This window comes from Rhamphochromis sp. 'chilingali' (genome assembly GCF_963969265.1).
Source record: "Rhamphochromis sp. 'chilingali' genome assembly, chromosome: 12".
Taxonomy (NCBI): Eukaryota; Metazoa; Chordata; class Actinopteri; order Cichliformes; family Cichlidae; genus Rhamphochromis; species Rhamphochromis sp. 'chilingali'.
Window position 1 is genome coordinate 2,394,979 of NC_137939.1, and position 19,906 is coordinate 2,414,884.

A 19,906-nucleotide genomic window follows, 5' to 3' on the forward strand; every position below is an offset into this window, starting at 1 on the left:
GGACCAGATCACTGCTACTATTTCCTGAGTTGGAAGTAGACATTGAAATACAGCAGCTTACTGAGATTTAAAAAGAAAAGGGAAAAAAATTGGGACGTGTTGAGATAATGTTTTTGCCTAAGGCCAATGTAGATGGAAAGAGAAGCATTAATTAGTATTCTCCTTAATTATATAATTAAAGCTAGATTGACTCTCTAATAACGTTTTCAGCCATCCCTTCTTTTCTCTATACTTTTGCCAAGTGCATTTCCAAACCTTTCAGAGCACCAGGCCAAATTCACTAACAGACGTTGACCCTTGTCATCTGAGGAAAATGAAGCCCACACATCAAATATGTTGTCTTACACAATCACTTGTCCCATCCTTGCCTTATTATCTGGCCCTTTTTCTGTTTTTCTTTTGAAATTTTACCCCCTAACTTCAACACCACACCAAGATGTACAGGTGCAGTAAACAAACAGCCAGCAGCTCTTTAAGGCTAACTATTACCTACCAGCTCTATGAACCACTGCTGCATATTCAAGAAAGTTGGGATCCTGTGTAAAATATAAATCCGAACAGGATGCAGGAATTTGCAAAACCTTTACACACTTTGTTTAACTGACAATAGTAGAAAAACAAGATGGTACAGCTGATGATGTTTACTTCTGTGTAATCGTTTTCCTTTTCTGCTTGAAATAAATTGCTAAACAGTTCAGGGGAGTCCATCAGAAATGTCACTTCTTACTATGTCAGATCTTTTCAGTGGGTGACAGGTCTGAACTGTAAGCAGGTTACTATAAAACACCAGGTTATTGCACAGTGGAGACATGCTGTTGGAACAGAAGCACGGTTAAGCATTGTCTTGCTGAAATAAGCAAGGCTTTCCCTGAGAAAAACAACTTGCTCCAAAACCTCAGTTTAATGTTTGGTATTCATGGTACCTTCACTGATGTGTAAGATACTCATACTATGTACATTATAATCCATACTCACTATTATATGCCAGTATAGGATCCTGGCATATAATAGTTGCCAATCTTAATTTTTTTTAAACATGAGGCTGACATCTAAAGTGTTGATGTTGTTCTTGAAATAATAAATATCAGCAGTATTGTAATATTTTGTCTTAATACTTTTTTTTTAATTATTATTAAATATGGTGGTTAAATGATTTTCACATCATTGCATCATTCTGTCTATATGTAGATTTTTACAGTCTTTTAACCATGTTCAAACTGGTTACTATTGGTTGCAATTGGTTACAATTCTTAAATCATTTTTTCATTAAATCAAATCTTATTTAAAAAAAAATTAAAAATAGGTGAAATAGGCAAGATGATGTCTAAATTATTTGCAAAATTTATATGCAACTGTAGTCACAGAGGGATCCCTCAACAGAGGAGAGGAGGGCTAATATTGATTATTGAGATTAGAAAATGTTGCTATGCCAACTTTTGTGTCAAAAGGGGAAATGTAGTCATTAAATAGTGTGTGTGTGTGTGTGTGTGTGTGTGTGTGTGTGTGTGTGTGTGTGTGTGTGTGTGTGTGTGTGTGTGTGTTTAACGGGAATGATCTAATGATAGGTTATTGTCATTAAAAACTTGTTGGACAACTGGAACTACTAATTGTTTCCATACTTATGTATTAAAAATAAATAGAAAATGATGTCAAGATTTTCTAAGTAAAATTAAAATGAGCTCCCACCCTTCTATTAATATATTTTCACAATGCACGATAACTGTTTTTATTAACACGAGCTGCTTGCCATATAAATCTTTTTACCCCCGAGCCTTTTCTTGTGTACTCTGATTAATCCTCATGTTTGCAGAAAACATACGCAACATCAGCTACATTGTTTCTTACCTAACTGTCGTATGTGAATATTACATCTCTGACTGTAAAATTCAGACCGAGCCCGTAAACTTAGGTTGATCTACATGCACAAGGGATTTCATCCAGATTTCATCATGATGGTCTAGTCAGACAGACGGGAGAGGCTCAGCTGAATTCATAATCTCTGTGTCTCTCTCCACCCTCTATCGCTGTCTCCCAAGTATGTGCACGCGTGCAATGTCAAAACTTGATGCATTGGTTGACAAAATAACATTATTCTATGTATGGCATCATTCTCTCCAGCCAGATATTGATTCTTTTTCGACTGGACCAGTTTCAAACCACAACTGGGTCACCCATAGTCATTTACTTCCCCTGCTTAAATCTATGCAATGTTTTGATGTGTGTGTATCTGTGCAAGTACTCAGCCAGATGGGCTGTGAGTTCCACAGAGCTCAAGGACAGTTTGGGGAGTGACTCAGTCAGCAGTGTGCCCGAGCTAGCCAACACACACTGCAAATTCACCAGTAACGGGAATAAAAGGGCCTGTTGGGAAAGAGGAAGGGTTTTTTTGGATAGGATTTTCCTCCACACTAAGAGAAAAAAAATCATAATTTCATTGATTTTTTTAATGAAGAAGTTTAATCTGCAGTAACCTATTGTTGATTCATATTTCCTGGTAGAATCACGTCAGTGCTGCGTATAACATCTGCATCTACGATCCCTGTGAAAGTAGTTGCTAGTTGGCTGCAATGGGGGAGGGTCACAGATGGGGAGAAGCGAGGTGTGGTGAGTGGGGAGAGGTTGGTGGGTGGTTAGAACACAGCCCAGTGCTGCATGCTTTGCATTCCTCAGGTGTTGTCAGCATTGCTTGCTCAGTAATTACCTTTTAGCAACAACAAAAAAAGAAGACGAAGAAGAAGAAAAGCACAGCGCCACATTCTGCCAGTAAACCAAAGGGCAGAAAACAAGAAAAACCTTGAGGAAAGCTTAATAGGAAGTGGGATGCGTGTGTGTTTAAAAAAAATATGTACATCGGGGTAAAAATGTGTGGAAAATCACATGCATCTGCAGCCATAAGGCATGCATACATTAAAAAAACGTAGACTGTGGCTAAGTGAGAGTCAGCAGCTTTGTCTATGCAGCAATCCATCTTCTCTCAAGGATACAAGTAATGACTGCAGCCAAGCAGACCTTGGCATGTAAACTAACGGTGTGATACAGATGTACAGATTTGCAATGATGGTGGTGAGTCCTCAGTCACAAAACTTTACTTCTTTTTCAAACTGAGTAAATTTTTGTCTGTCTGTATTTTAAATTTCATCATTTCTCTCGCTCTCTTTGTCTTTTTTGTTTTGTTTTGTTTGTTTCTTTAAGTCAGATGTCATCACTTTCATCACTGACACCATGGTACTTTTCACATAACAGATAGGTTCTCCCTGTCTGGGAATGCTTTTCTCTCTCCCTTCTCCTTTCCCTCCTTTGCCCCGCTCTGTCTCCTTGGCTCACTCGCTGAGAGCTGAGGGATTGTGTGCAGATGTGCCTGGAGAGAAGCCAGCCCTTCTGCCCTGGGAGAACATGTGGTCTGGGAGTGTTTATGCTGGCACTCTTTCAACCTGTCTCCCACACAACATGCTGGCGTCTGTCTTTTTTTAAATGACAATGCACAAACCTCCTTTCACAAAAGGTGGAGGTGACACAAGGGTTTGCGGTAATTGAGTGCACTGACAGACAGGATGTACAGCAAGTTTTTAAAAAAAAAAAAAAAAAGCAGACAAATTTGCTGGCAGTAAATATGTTTTCCAGAAAAGCTTCAAGGGAGCATTACTGAAATGCATGCAATGCGTGGCTGCAAAACAGTTAAGTTACCACCACAGCATTTCCTTGCAAACCTTCTTTTTATTTATATTCAAGTTTCATGCTTGAACTCAAATTAAATATGCTTGCTTTAAACAGACATCCAGAATTTTCAAGCATGTTTTTCACAGATTCTCTGCATACTTGACATTCTCTCGTGTGATTCGGGCTTTGGGTAAACATCTGTAAGCTGAACACCCCTGAAAAGAAATTCCTATTCTTAACACTGGTGGCAGCAAAATGACCGTCAGTTTGGGCAGCGAAATGCACAGCTGTTGTTTTTAGTACCCATGACTGACTGAGTGGGAGACATCCACTGCATTACCCACCATACACTTAGAGAAAGAGTCATTTATGAGCATTTTTCGCATTCAGAGGCATTTTATTCTCTTTTTAAACAAGCGGTTCTTTAATCGGACATTTCTCAGATGTTCTATCAGGTAAAATTTACCAACCATTGCAATAAACTGCTGGACTCTATTTTGCTTTGTTAGTGAACGGAGTTAGTCTGCATGCCTCTCTCGAAATCTAAGTTTCTAGTGCCCCCTGTAGGTTTGGATGGTTAATGAACCTATCCGGTCTTTTCGCAAATTGAAATAATTAAAAAGAAAAAAAAAGCTCTGTTTAAAAACAGACAAACAACCCAAAGAACAAAAACAACAAAAAAAAAACAGTCTGTATGTTTTTGGAAATGCGTTTAGTCTCATTGCTCTTTGAGTAAAATGGTGATATATATATCTACATATAAGTTTTTAAATGCAATTTAATTGTTAACTTTGGTAAAACATATCACATACACATATAAATACTGACCCCCCCCCCCCACACACACACACACGTATTTCATAACAATCGCATCGAGTTGTCATTTTTACGTGCCACCAGGGGGCATGATTTAGTAACGAAACCAGAGGTTGACGTCTCCCCCACCCCCTCAGGCTACACGATTTATTGCACTCAGACTTCACGCCTTTGACGTGTAACCTAAATAAAAATGTGATACTGGGATAATGACGAGAAAACCGCGTTTACATTTAAAGGCAAGGTTTTATTTCACTCTTAATTATTTCTTCTACCTGTTTAAAGTTAATTACCTTTAAGTTATTTGGGGAGGGGGGTATACTTTAACCCAGACGTTGCGTTCAGCACGTTTTAAAACAGCTTGCTGTTTTTCTAAAAAACCAAAACAGAACTTACTGCGTTACTCTAACTTTTTGGAGAAAGAAAATTGAGCCAACATGGCTTTATCAGTAGGACAGCTGCAGCTCCACCTCTCTATCCCACCTCCACGGTTGATGAAAAAGCCCATGAAACAGGAGGGGAAAAAAAAAAAAAAAAAAAAAAGAGTCGTGTTGGGGCATGCGCAGATGGGTCGTTTCCCTCTTAGTTATCCTTTTTTTTTTTTTAGAGGAGTCAGTCGTTACGTCACGGACTCATCCACAGTGCTGGGGCTTGAGAGGCTGACCATCCACTCATGCTGCCACAAGCACAGGGAGACGTTGGCGCTTAGTCGGGAAAAAAGATTTTTACCATTTAATTTTTCTTTTTTTTTTCTTTTCTTTTTTTTAAGTTTAGCACGGAATGAGCTGAACGGAGTCGGCGGCTGCCGAGCTTATTCTATACCAGCGGACGATTCTGGTGGCATGGTGTGGTGAAACAGAGACCCCAGCAAGCACAGGGAGACAGAGGGTACACTGTGCATCATGTTTGAATGCCGATAATCAATTAGAAATATACATGACTGTGCTGCAGCATTGCCTATAGCCTCATCGGGCTGTAGCAAGTCTCCCTTTATTGCAGAAGCCCGTCTCGAAGCGGCCAGCGTGCCGGACAATCTCACCCGGACCACTGAGAGGGTTCGGATGAGGTGGCTGCTTGGTTTTAGAAATCCGGCCAACTTTTTCATCTATTCCTTTCTAACCAGCAGTGCCATCGGGCAGTTCATCAGGAGATGGCGATGAGGTTGTTTTACTTGGGATTTATACTCTGCTTGGAGATCGCATCTCCTAACGGTGCGACCGTAGGTAAGAAAGCCTGTTGTGTTAATCTTGCATTGTGATACTCGAGAAAAGCATGAGCACTTTTTTTCCTCCCGTCTGCAAAGCATCTGCGCACAGGCCTGCGTTCACCAGAGTTGGAGCGAACACCATGAATAGGTTGCCGTGATAATAACACAGTGTGTTATTATCACGGAGGGGGAGGGGGAGATCGATCGTTTTTGGGAAGCCTTTAAACGAGAGAAAGTAGCGCACGGATAAAGCGGTGCTGTGGTTGTTTTTGGCCTAAAATCTGGCTGCGTTTTTTAAAGCAGAGCCCCTGTCTGAGCAGACAGAATGGGCCTCCCTGTAAGGATAGGAGACAGTCAGGTTAGTCATGCTAGAATATGAAGCAGGTAAAAGGCTATCACAACACTGGCACGAGCGACCTATTTTCTCACTGAAGACGGGATTTCTCACTGGCTGTGTCAGAATGCCCAAATCCACCTTGCATTTAATAAAAAAAGAGAAATAAAAGATATATATTACATCTTACGGTTTTCCATTCAAACCAAGTCGGCTGGGTTTTTTCTTCAATTCACGAAATCGGTACAGCACGACTTCAGTATCAAACCTGTGCGGAGGCATCGTTTAGGTCAGTTTACATGTTTGTTTTCAGGTACTTGCCACAAACGCAAACAACAGTTGTGTCTGCTTGCTTAATGGCGCGGCTTGCCCCGACGTGTAGCGTTTGGAGATGCCTGGAAATCACAGTGTTTGTGACAGCCAGGTCCTGAGTGATAGTGAAACGAACAAAACGTGCATTTATCCTGTTAAGTCTCAGCTCCCCTACTACTCCCCACATTTTTCCCTGATGGCAATAATGAGCTATCAAATGCGCCAATGCTCTTGTGAGAATGCATTGCAGACCTGTTGAGCTGACAGCTTTCCCTTTTTTCTTAAGTATTTTCAGATTTCTTCTTTCTTTTCATATTATATATTGAAACTACACTCATATAATATAAAACTCATTCACAGGTGGTGCCATCATCCGCCTCTGGCCTGTTTATTTCTCTAGCGTAAGCTTACTTGAGTGCCCGAGAGTGAAGTAAGGCATTAACATCTGTTAATGCTACAGAGGTCCGCTCATTGTTTGGAGTTCTTATATAAGTTTCATCAGATTTTTTTGAGGGAGGCTGTCCAGAGGGAAAGGCATAACTGAGGTTACAGGAGGGGGCAAGCTCCTCTTCCCCCTCCTCCATCACTATGTAACATCTGGACACAGGGAGGAGACCATTAATCCAACTTAAATGTGACTAAGGAGGAGGGGTGTTGTTGCTGAAGAGCTGGGAGGGTGTAGCAAAAAAAAAAAAAAAGGGAAAAAGAAAAAAACTTCACCAAGAGTCACATAACAATGAAAAATGTGATAGTCTGAAGTTAGCACAAAAGTTACATCACAGGGAATCAGGGATGGAAACCATGGAGCTATATGTGTCTTATGTCATTATTAGCAGTTGATTTAGCTGAGGAACTGTGTTGGGCCAAGGGGAGGGGGCAAAGTTTTCAATCCTTTTTCTTATAGTGAGTGGGGAAACATGAACAATTAATCATCTGGACAGATCCCTTTGTTACTGATCTTCTAATGAATCCACGAGTTTGTTGGAGAGTGTGAGGAGATACAGGCTGAATTTGAATTGATGCGTGCTCCAACTGTGTGATCGCTATGGCTGTAACAAATGGATATTTTCATTAGTGATCTGGCATTTAAAAAAAGAAGAAGAAGAAGAAGTCTCTTACACAATTTATAGAGCCCAGAATGTCCCATTCAAATGGCTTGTTTAGTCCATGTCTCAGGCCTAAACCCCATTGCTGTTTCAGTCAGAGCAAACAAGCAAAAAAAAGCAGCAAATTCTAACATTTGAGAAGATGGAACGTCATACGCTTTGTGTTTTGTGTAAAAGAAAGTTGAGATGTGAGAAGAAGAAGAAAATTGAAGCTCCAGGTTTTTAATCGATGGTTTTCTTGGGCTGTTTATCAGTGTGGTTTTTAAAAAATCTAAAATAAGCCAGCTAAAGTTGCCAAATCGTGTTAAGAATTTTTAACAATCTTCTGACCTTTTAATAGTCTAAGTGATGAATCAGGAATATATGTGGCAAACCTAACTGATTAATTGGGAGAGAATTGGCTAATCATGTCAGCTGTAATTGACATTACAGTAAATGTAGTTTAGAATTAAACAGGATATTACTTCATTATCTGATTCCTTTTTTTAAGGGTTTTTATGTTTCAAAATAACAGATTTCATCATGCTAAATGATACAATGTTAAATAAAACCTTAGATATTTTGAACCAATTATAGAGTATCCTTACAGCAACACTCCTGTGAGGCCAAAGATATTGAGAAATGTTTAAATGTGGGTCAGAGGCAGAAGGGGTTGAATTCCTGAGGAGTCTAGAGTGAGTTTGCCTGACCCTCGTAACGAGACCTTTTCCTCTGAGCTGTCACTGGAAACATCTGCTGGAAAAATTTGGCGTCCTTCGTACAAATTCAACAGATAATAGAACTTGGATTGCTCTCTTCAGCTCCTTTGAGTGGAGGTCACTGGGGAGTGGGTTTTGTAACTTTGTACACCTGAGAATGACTGTTGACTGCAAACCCATCTGCTGTAGATATCCCCCAGAAAGATTTCCTGCCATTCAGAGTCTTGTCAAAGAGAATAAAAAAAAAAAAAAGAAAAGTAAAAAGTAGGAGTAAAATAAAGCCAGATGTCCAGACTGTATACATTCTTTGATTTCTATGTGAAATTTAATGTAAAGCTTATGTGCAGGAGGTTTTGCATTCTTGTTCTTCTGGTTTGAGCAACAAATATTTGCGAAATGATGATAGCTGAAAGCGGTGTTCCTGATTGTTGTCGGTGTGAAGATCCACTTTTATCCTCCCACTTCCTGCGCTGCATCACAGTCAACTGTGACTGGAAGGTAAAATGAGATTAACACAACTGTCTTCACTGTTATTGGCCACATATCGAAGGAGTCAGACCACAGTGTTTGTTGACTTTGAATAGCAGGGATGTGCTGTAATTGGTGTTTTCTACAAGTTACATCACTGTTTATTCTGTTCGGCTTCTAAAACCACAAAAAGAACCGGATTGGCTTTTTTAGCCAAATAGGAAGTGTGGGTTTGTGGTAATTAAGATCTGTAAGATATACTGGTTTTTTTGCTTTGTTTTGTTTTGGGGTTTTTTGCGACAATTGACTCAGGCAACGTGTTTTAATTTGCTTTCGGTTCCCGTCCAGTGTTACTATGATAACTCTTAGAAATGTCATATTTTTTAAAGCTGCAGAACATGAACAAAACTGCAAAAGATTAAAACTTTGTTTTACATCTGGCACAGCTGTGAGACTACTGATCCTACAAGCTGAACACCTAGCTTGTCAGCTTTTGTTTTTTTGTTTTTTTTTAGAGACTTCCGATTTGTGTGTCAGTATTGTTGGCATGCACGCTAAGACGTTGGCAGCGTTACTGTCTTTGCGCTTGACTAGAGATCCGATCGATCGCAGAGACACTCGGCTGCTTTCACACCTGGGAAGAGGAGCGGATCTTTATACATGAAGATAGCGTCCCAATTTCATGGCTTGCTGCAATTTATTAAACTTGTTTACTTTAGTCTCAGTGGTTTTTTCCACTGGACGGTGACAGCACATGCAGAAAACTTTCATGGCATTCATGTGTTGAGATGGCAAAGGCACATCTACTGCTAGTTCCATAGTATGGTGTTTTACACATTGATCTTACAAGAGTTCCCGGTTCAATGCCAAAAAGTGTCACAAATCCCTTTAGGATTGCATCAGGAAGGGCAAAAGTACAAGCACTTCTCATGATGTTGTAGGAAAAAATAATTAGCGGTGGTCTTGCTGAACTCTTGTGTAACTCTTTTAACCTGTTGCAGTTTATTCAGAGAATACTTCGACGACTGAACGCTAAGTGTAGTATTTGACTTTAACTGTTTTTGCAGCGATCCATAGCTTTTTATGACAAGTTAAAAAAATTAAAAAGCTGTGTCCTCCTGTTATTCTGAAGGAAATTTATAATTGAAACTTTTATTTACAAGAGACAACTGTTCATTAGCTTTAACTGATCGATGCTGGTGCTGAGGTACCAGCTGTGTTTTAACATCTTGAGAACATTTTGTGAAAACACACAAAAAAAGTTGGGATTTCACAGCCCGGATTGATGATTTCACCACTAACAAAGAGGTCATCTGTTGAGATGTGAAGTGGATGACAACTCATTTGTGTATTGTTTGTGACTCATTCCAGGCATTTATTGAGCCAGTAACATCCCCCCTCCTGCCTCCTTTAGTCTAATGAGGGATTCATAGCAATCCAGTCACATTAAATCAAAGAAACAATCATCTTCCAACTCATGTCAGCCCTCCTGTTTGTGGCCATAGTGAATTGGTTCCTTATTCCTACCTTTCAGGATTTGCAAGCATCTGACTTGCAGCGAATGCCTCGATTTATGTGGTCCAGCATTAATTTCTAGCTCGCAGATTCTGTTTTCATAACTGCTGAATCTGGGTTGACTTTTCCTCTGTGGCTTCACGGAGCCGTGTTCTGCAGAGACTACAGGGTTTAGAAGAGCTTTCGTTCGGCAGACTCTGAGCCTACTTACATTTTCTTTTATATCCATCAATCAAATTAAGTCAATGCATGTCTTCTACTGCATTGCATTTTACTGCGCAGGCTTTTGAAAACCTGCAGAGCCTCATCGGGTTACATGTGAGGTCAAAGCTGTAGACTTTTGTTGTGCAGTGGCACAACAACAAGCCTCTTAGGCGCTAGAGAGAGGCTAACTCTGACTCAGGCTTCTGCTGTTCGTGCATGTTTAGCCTCAGTGAAATGCCTGGTGTGGTTTAGATTTTGAATAGCCAGTGGATACAAATTCACTGTGAGCTAGTTTAAGTGCTTCAGCACAAAGCCAAGTTGTTGCTGCTTCAGTGGCCTGTGAAGGGCCTTAGGTCAGATTGTGTTTATCACCGTTGTGTTGTTCTGTTCTATACATATGAGGCTGTACTTTATTTTCCACCCTCTTCTCACTGAAAGTGCACTGATTTTGGTTAGAAGAAAATGCTCTCTTCCATCTGAATAATTAATGGAATACAAAAAACATTGGCTACTTGATTTTCATTTTTTACACATAATGCAGGGATTCTTGCTTTGACTTTCTGCTAAACGAAGCACAGAAAACTCGCTTTAAATGTGACTTCAAGGCTCTAATTACAGCCTGTAGTTGGGTTGTGTGTGTTTTGGAGGTTTTTGTTGTTGTGTGTTTTTTTTTTTTTTCTCTCTAAGCTGCTCTGAAAGGTTTGTGCGCCACATAGAAGGAGCGGGAAGGGCCGAAGTGATGGGTGATGAGGAACAGCCCTGGTTTCATTCCCACTTTCTCATGTCACTGTCATCACACCTAGTAGCCCAACTGAGACCCAGAGGCCCATTTATTTTTTCACAATAAAATCCATGCTCTATTGCTCAGCCTCAAAATATTCCACAAGGGCATTGATCGGGTTGAACTCTGGGATGTGCTCAGTTTTAGATGCATGCTTGTGAAACAAAAGTGCCTTTTAATATATCAAGCTGTTTGTTTTTTGTGCCTATATAGGACAGTCCGTATAGCGGTGATATACTGTTTTAACTATGCCGAGCTTCTGGTACACAGCAGTCAAACTGAACTTTTTTAACCCTTTGCTAACAGGCTAGCAAAGAGAAACAACCAGTTTTTCTCTGGAATTCAAAATGAAAACTGTAAGGCTCCTTTAAAGTCTAGCTGTTCATCTGTAACTGATTGTCTTTTTGAGGCAAAGCTATACATATGAAACCAATTAGAAGGTGCTGGAATGTGCTACATGGATCTGGAGTTGATCTGTACAGCACGGATGGCCATATTGAGTCAGACAGATTGGGAGGGACGAAATTGGGTCAGTGTGGTGCCCCAGCTGGTGATAGTGTCTGGAGGCCTCCATCACTTGGCAGCTGAATTGGTGCCACAGCACCATTTACTCACCACTACATCCTGTTCCACCCAGCGAACTTTCTCTCAACCTTAAAGTTTTTGGATTGGATAAAAACAAAGCAACACGTATATTTCATCTTTATAAAAAGCAAAACAAAAAAGGAGTGAAAATACTATATTCTTGTAAGGCACTCGGGAGGGATGTTTCTAGAAGAGCCAGGCTCTGTATACATTCAGGTATTTGCTCATTCGCTCGTATCTAATGCTTTTTCCTATGTACAGTGCTTGGGGGCAAGTCAGTGTGTCCTGTTTAGACAGTGCAGAGCTTTAGCTGCTCAGCATAAGGAAGTACAGTGTGGCCTCATACAAGTGATGGTATGCTAGAAGTCAAACCCAGTCAGCCAAATGGAGCCTGAGCATCCACATAGGAGGAAGTAGCTCAGTGATTTAGAGCATTTTGTGGGTGTCAACACAGCATTTGTTCAAAAACCTTTAGTGACAACAGTGTGGAGGATTTTGTGTCAGACAGTCATGCTTAGTCCTTTGGTCTTTCCTCACAGCACCAAGGAAGGAAGGTGCAGTTAAATTATATCAATGAAGAAAAATGAAATTTGTGGTATTTGCTCAGTTGCACAGTTAGTTTTCATTGACTATTAACCAGAAGAAAACTCTTGAATGTTGTTGTTTGTTTGTTTTTTATTGGTAAGTAAAATTGCATAGCACACAACATCACAAATATCAAGGTAGAATTGGTCTCTAATTTCTAATATTTCAACCAAGATCTTCATTTAGTGTCCGTACAGTTCTCCTTCACCGCCTAAGAGGTTTAAATTATTGTTTGTTTGTTTTTTTAAAGAAAAAAAAAACTAATCCTGTTTCTATTGGATGCATATTAAAGACACTTTGGTAGCATATTGGCCTTCACTTCTAGCCTTATGTTCACATGGAAAGCTTTTAATATCTTTCTTTCTACAAAGATTTCTTCAGTAAAATACATCGTCAGTGCAACAGAACTGAACTATAATTAAATAATAGACTTTGTTTATGTGGAAGGTTTTTTTTTCTTCTTTTTTTAAAAATGCTTTAAATAACAGCCGATAAATATTTTTGCACACAATGTAATTTGTCTGCAGAAGCTTGTTTTCCTGTAGAGTTTCCAAAGTTGCAAAAACTGAGCAATGGTATGAAGTTCTAAACTCTTGAGGATTTCACGTTAGGCTCTGAAGGTTATTTTTCTCATGTTTCTCTCTAATTAGACGAGTTTTTGCTTCAGCAGATACCCACAGGATGTTTTTTTTTCTCAAATTATCTTTAGCGTGGAAGGATGTGGTTGTCATACCTGATCTTTTTTAAAGTTGTGAAAAACAGAAGGAGTTGTTGTTGTTGTTTCTTTCTAAAATGTGATATTCCTCTTGTTTTGTGGTTGCAATATATTCGATGCTGTTGAATTTTCTAGTATTTAGTCACAGAGGTTTTATGAAGTTGCTGTTAAGCTCTGCCAGGAAAAGCTTTAGTTGGAATGGCATTATCGGGAGGGAACTCTGTTGAACACCAGCCTTGTACAAGCTCATGAAAGTAGAGTATATTCATTGATTCAGGAGCCTAAATAAAAGGTGTACACATGACTTTTTTTCATGTGAGTACTAGTACTTTAACAGCCCAGTTTAATTTGGACCCTCACCTACCCACCCATCCCCAAAACTGGCATTAGCTGTGGAAAAAAACAATGACTTTGAAGCCTGAATTAACAATTCACATCTCTGTTTGAGATATTTCAGTGGGCTTTGAAAAAGCACTGCTGAAGGGGAGGGTTGCCAGTCTTCCTCTCCTTCTCCAACCCCTCCTCAGCCACAACCTCCAATTAGACTCGGAGGTTCTCCCCTCTGCGGTCATTTCATGCTGGTGTGTAAAGGGATGATAAAATTAGATCCCACAGAATTTTATTTCCAGTTTCATGTCAACTCACAGGCAATAACTGGATCAGCTTAGCTGCTTCACACAGCATCTAAACTTAGAGGAGGTTTCAATACTTCAATTCATTTCAGCTCAGCTCAACCAGTGACGCTATTTTTGGGGTGTTGGCTCTCTAGATAGAGTAAATCAAGACATATGAGCACAGGCTAATGTGTGTTTTTCGCCATCCAGAATGCATCGGGGCATCAGTAGGCTGAAAGAAAGCAAAAGTAACAGGCTGGCCTCAGGCCATGGCTAGCTTCCATCTCTCATGGTCTCTGTCCATTCTTATACTGCTTCCCTTTCTCACTCTTACAGTATCTCAGATTTAGCCTCCTATCGGAGCCTTGTGACATTTAACAGATTCTGGAGTATGATGTCTTAAAGCTACATTTAAGTCTTCTTCTTCTGCACCACTTGAAACTGTTTTTAAGCTTTCCTCCAGCCTTTGTTTAAGAAGAGAGAAGAGAAAAAAACTCAAGGCTGTAGCTCTGCATTTTAAAATCTAGCACTCTCTCTTTATCTCCTTGAGTATCAAGGTGTTGCTGTATAATGGGAGTGCTGCAGTTTGATCCCTGCAGCCCTTTAGATTCTTATTGTAGTACAAAAACATGACACTCAGAAGTCTTATTGCTTTACTTAAACATACATTGTCCGATGGAGAGAAAGAAAAGTCCAGTTCCAAAGCCTTTAGTCTGACAGTCAAAAGAGACATGATTGCAATGATACACTAGCTCCGCGCTCTCTTGTGATTTCAGTCACATCCTTGCCCGCTTGCGGTACACCCCTCCACCACTCACCCCAAACACCTCCCTGCCTGCCAAGTACATAGGGAGGCAAGTCATCCAGGGTGAGCGAGGGCTCAGTCACTGCAGAGAATCACAATGAGACTGTTGGTGCTGTCCTTCCCAGAGCATTGCTGCACAACAGTACAGTAACAACAACCATTGTAGTCTCTCTCTTTTTTTTTTTTTGACCACTCGCATAAAAGAAAGCAATTGCTTTGTGCTTTTCTAGCTGCCCATTTTCACTCTTCTGTATGCTGAGAGGAAATGTTTGCACAATTTCAGCTTTCTCAAGGTTAACTAATATATTTAAGAATAATGATGAAAACTTAGTTTAGTACTATAAGCTTAAATGAGCTAAATTACAAAAACTAAACCCTGGTGGGGACTTGTGCTGTTACTAGTAGCAGGGGTGTCTGAAATTAGGAAGCCTTAGGTGCCCCCACCCCCTTCTGTCTGTCTTTGGTTAGGTTACCTATGCTGTACTGTTCACTGCCAGGTGAAGAGAATCCCACTGATAGTGTGTGATATATTTAACCTAAATGTTTTTGTTTAGTACAAAATAAAAAAAAAACCCTTTCCCGCACTCCGAGCAAAGTTATTATTTTTCTCTTTTAAGTTGGGGAAGAGCGAGGACCAAATATAATATCAAAATTGTTCCTGAGGCTTGATGCCACTAAAATATGTTTTCAAGCCTCTTGCTGTAGGTAGAGCTCTGTGTGACATGGGTTTTTGTAAATTCAAACATGTCAGCACTGTCAGACTGCTGATGTGTCAGGAGCATTGCTGTGGTGTGGCTAGCCTGTGTGGTACGCCTCAGCAATCTCTGCTGACTTGCTGCCCAGGACTACCGTGTTCTGCAGTTTCCCATGGGTCAGGCAGCGACCCAGGGGACCCATGTGTCGTGGCCCAGTTGTGCTTGAGCCACGACACATGAAAGAGCCTGTATAGTGAGAATTTAAAACAAAACAAAACACAGCTTCAATAGTAATTTAAAAATAGTAGCATGCTGTTTCCTCTATTGCGGAAGAAAAGGGAGAAACAGCAAACAAACACAGAAACGTTGTTGGTTGTGGAGCTTTTTTTCTGAATGCCTTTTCTTTTCTTTTCTTTTTAAACTTTGAACACAAAAAGCACAGTTGTAACTTTTTCATGTTGCTTTGCCCGGCTGAGTTAGGATCTATGCGGTTTGAATTTGGAAATTAGAGTCTGTATGGAGGAGAGTGTGTTTTTTTTCTGCTTTTATCCATTATAAAAATAAAGTTAGTCTGAGCTCCTTCAGTGACAGGCTGCTGCATCCTAGATGCATGAAGGAGCGTTTCCGCAGGTCCTTCCTCCCTGCAGCTGTCAGACTGTACAATCAGAACTGCTCCCAACAAACATAGATGTTTACATCTGCGCTGTAACTGCAATAATTTAATCAACCGATTCGGACTACAACCTGGTTTGCCTCTTACCTGTAGTTATTTTTATTTAATTTACTAACTGTACAGTACTCTCTGTATATAGTAACCATTGTCCTTAATGCAAATATGTAAGAAAAATTGTGTATGTTTCTGTTCTGTGTCCTGTGTAGTGTTTGTTTGTATATGTGTCTTTTTGGCTGCTGTTACAACCAAATGTCCCCTTGTGGGACAATTAAAGGTCTATTCTATTCTATTCTATTCTATTCTATTCTACCAGTATTAGAATTTCATTCATTTTTAATGTGATTTTTTTCTCTAAATTTTATGATTCTATGACCATCACCTTTCTTTCCTGCTTTTCTTTTTCAGCTCCCAGCTCCAAAGCAGACGAGCAGCCCAAGACTTGCAGCTCTAAACAGTTTGTATGTAAGGACCAGGTGACCTGTATCTCCAAAGGCTGGCGCTGTGATGGGGAGAAGGACTGTCCAGATGGCTCAGATGAATCTCCAGATATCTGTAAATATTCTACACGAACGGCTACCAAAACCTGTGTGTCACCTGCAGTAAGGTTGGGCGATTGGACAAATATATTGACTATCGACGATGGGCTGAGGCTATCGATCGTTTTTACAAGGGCGATTTATTTATTTGCCCATGAGTAAGTTTGCTTATAATGTTGGTTGAAGCTAACAGAAGCAGTCAACAGAAATAAATAATAGCGCTGTTTTAACGGCGCTCTCCACAGCTGCGAGCAAATGCACCCTCCTGAGAGTGCAGCAGCGATTCATTTACTCAAACTCATAACAGAAAGAAAGGACGACAGTCGCCTGTTTTCAGAAAAAAACCAAAAACATTTTATTTAAATATAAAAAAAAACACAACGGTGGGGAAGGAAACAAATAGAAACTTGCTTATTTTTTCCAGTATAACCGTGTTTACAGGCTGTTCCAGTATTTGTCTGTCTTACACACTCAACCAAACAACAAATAAGTTAAAAATCAAAATGTCTCTTCCAGCCAACATTTCCGTGCCATGTGTGACATCAATGGGAAACGTTTTTCATGCATTTTCCACGAAGCCAATTAGGTTGTCCGTGTTTGGACTTCTTTTGTGTTCTAAGCACGCAAATCAGTCCGTGCATGATTACATTGCTACGCCCATCAAAAAGCCTGTGCATGCGTAAATATATCGCCTATCATCAGTTTATTGGACTGACAATTGTTGGTTGGAAAATTCTTACGTATCACCCAACCTTACCCTGCAGCCATATTACTGGTACTTTCCTGCTTTGGCCGGTGCACTGTAATCACAATGAGGAGCCTTTTGGAGAAAAAAGTGACCTTTTTTATAGCCCATGCATCACGGTGTATTTTCTGCATATGATGTAAGACATCAAAATGACTAGCCTTAAATGGCTTTGAAGACAAAGCAGTGCAATGTTCAGACAGTTAAATTTAGGACTGAATAAGGAGGCAGGTTTGTCTCTTTCTGCAAAGAATGCTGCTCGGCTGAATTATGGCTCTTCTAATGTGGCCTTGTTTAGTCTGAATCTTCAGGGATGTGTCTGCTCTTGTCTGGACTCTTGCGGGATCTGTCCCAAAGACTCTTGTCCCAACCACTCACATCTAACAGCTTCTCCATCCATAAACTCTCTGGTAAAAGCCTTCCTGCTGTTTATATGGAGACGCTAATGATAATATTATTGTGCCACACCTTACATCTCTCATAGGATTCTCACCGTATACTGGCATGCAAAGGCAAGGCAGTGACTCACAGTGTTAACGGTCCTAGTTACTGTGGATGTAATATAGCCCAGCAGTAACGCACCACTACTCATAGGATGCTGTGATCTCCTATATGTAAAAGTGCTGAAATGGAGAAAGTCTCATTTTCCTTTCCTATAAAGTAGAAAGAAAGAAGAGATGATCTGTGTCTCATTCAAACTAAAAAGAAAGGATTCTCTCATCTACTTCATCTGTCACGACCCCATATTTAAAGAGTCATGCACATTTTACCGTGATAATTTACTGCTAACAGCCAAACTCTTTCTTTATTAGTTTAGCTAAGGACTTTACTTTTTTCTTTTTAAAGGCGTTTTGGAAAAACAAAACGTGTGTGGTCCACCTAATTCATTCTAGCAAGATGCAGTTATTCAATTTCTGCCCTTTTCTACCATGCAATTGAACTGAGTGAGGTCTGCAAAGCTCTTATGTAATTTTGGTGACACAAACAATGGTGTGATTCATCTTCTGCAGGGAGAGATGGAGAGCAGGGTTTCACCAGAACATCAAGATATGTTCTGCTCAATTACCCGCTTCCCATGGGCTCTACGCTGCCTCTCGTTTTATCTTTTAGTTAAGGCGCTTCTTTACTCGTATTTGTTTTTTTAAAGCATCCTTAATAAACATGTTACTGCAGTAAATGCACGTTCTCGCTGTGCCGCTCTGTGTTTGCAGTCTAATAAGTAAATTAAAGGCCGGGCGCCTTTTAAGTATCACAAAGAAAGGCGGCCAGACTGTGATTTTATCCAAAGTCTTTTAGTTGAGCCATCCATTAAATTTGAGTAGTGTTTAGAATGGAGGGCTGCAGATAAAGCTACAGAGCGAATGGGCCTGAGCCAGCAGAGATGGAGTCAGAGACTCTGAAAGAGTATGGCTCTAAAGGTTATTTAAAATCCTCCTCTGACTCAGAGGAATGGAAAAGTCTTTTTCCCTTTATCCTGGCTTTTCCATTCACAGGGCGAAACAGTTTGCAGGTCATCGGTCTGGTTACTCCCCTACTGGAAAGCATCATAGGATGATCTGTGCAGCTGGCTGTAAACAAGGCTGCTCACAACTGAGCTGTTATGGAAATGGTAGATAAAAAGGAAGGCAATGATCCATGTGAAAGGGCTAAAATCTGGATTAACTGCAGAGGCTTTGTTTAGGTGCACTGTTTTTATGTCGAAAAGTTCACTGTATCCTGTGTTTATCCACTGCTTTATTTTATCAGCTTCAACGTTTACAAAAGCAGTCTAACTTTTACTTTCAAACTTATGTTGATGGCAGAGAATTACGAGAAGTTCCCCTCTCTCTAGACTTGCGTTTCGACATGCCTCCAAACCACAGTCTAATTTTGTGTGTTAATGTTGACGCGAAATAGAGTGGTGCACGCTACTATAATTACGACATTATCTACCGTTTAAGTTAATTACCATCTGCACACTTGGTCTACAGAGAACACTTACAGGGATATCGGCTTAGAAAAAAAATCATTTCCTCCCAATCTTCCCCTTTTTCTTTGCTTTCTAATCATCTGCTCCTTGGCTGTGCTTCTATCCCGCTAAGGGATTGCCCCACAGTCTGTCCATCCTGTAAATCAAACAGTGACACTGCAGGCAGTGCACGCAGCCACATATGAAGCTTTTCAAAAGTTCAAGTAAGAATCTGCTTGGTTTATTCTACTCATCCTTTTGCTTGTTTCTTGACACCGGTCCAGCTAATTGGACTGATGCATGTGTCGTTTCTGCTGAAAATTACACCTGCTTTGCTTACAGTGATCATGAATTCACTTGTTATCAGAGTGTGTGAGAGGGGAAGTCGTAAATGTGTGTATTTGTCTGGATCTTTCATCTACACCTCAAGTATCCTTTCTGGAAGTAAGGGTGCTCCTCAGTATCATACTGTCTGGAGGCCTAATTGCCTGTCATTTCCAAGCCACTCATCTAGGCTGTAATTATGTTGAGAAGCTAAAGACGAGCTTCACCCACAGTAGCAGGGTAGTAACACTGCATGAGGCGCTAGCTGTGACTGGGGTGCTAGCTTGATCCAGGTGGGGGTGTCAGTATTGTGTGTTAGCGTTATTAGTCTGAAGGCTTATTTATCGCAGGGGCATTGAAGCTGAGTGGTGAGGCGGTCCATGTATGAACATGTGGTTTTTGGAGGCGGGGTGGGAGGGGGTTGCACATGGAATTACGCAGGCTTTCGGTGTATGGGCCAGTGTACACCTCCCTCTCAAACATCCATCATGAGGTTGCCTGTACAGACTCCTGGCTGTCAGTGTGACCCTGTTAGCCACTCCCAAGGACTGCACTGGTTCCTCCTCACTGCGTGGCTTCAGTT

General features: G+C 40.5%; 1 protein-coding gene across 1 annotated transcript in view; it reads left to right on the forward strand.

Annotated features, from left to right (window-relative positions):
* The first annotated feature begins 5,104 nt into the window (after positions 1 to 5,104).
* LOC308407031 (low-density lipoprotein receptor-related protein 1-like) overlaps positions 5,105 to 19,906 on the forward strand; it is a 78,434-nt gene continuing 63,632 nt past the window's right edge. Inside the window, exons 1-2 of the mRNA XM_080898410.1 lie at positions 5,105 to 5,696; positions 16,176 to 16,322. Of these exons, the coding sequence (XP_080754536.1) occupies positions 5,624 to 5,696; positions 16,176 to 16,322 (220 nt within the window). The 5' untranslated portion in view covers positions 5,105 to 5,623. The remainder of the gene's footprint in view (positions 5,697 to 16,175; positions 16,323 to 19,906) is intronic.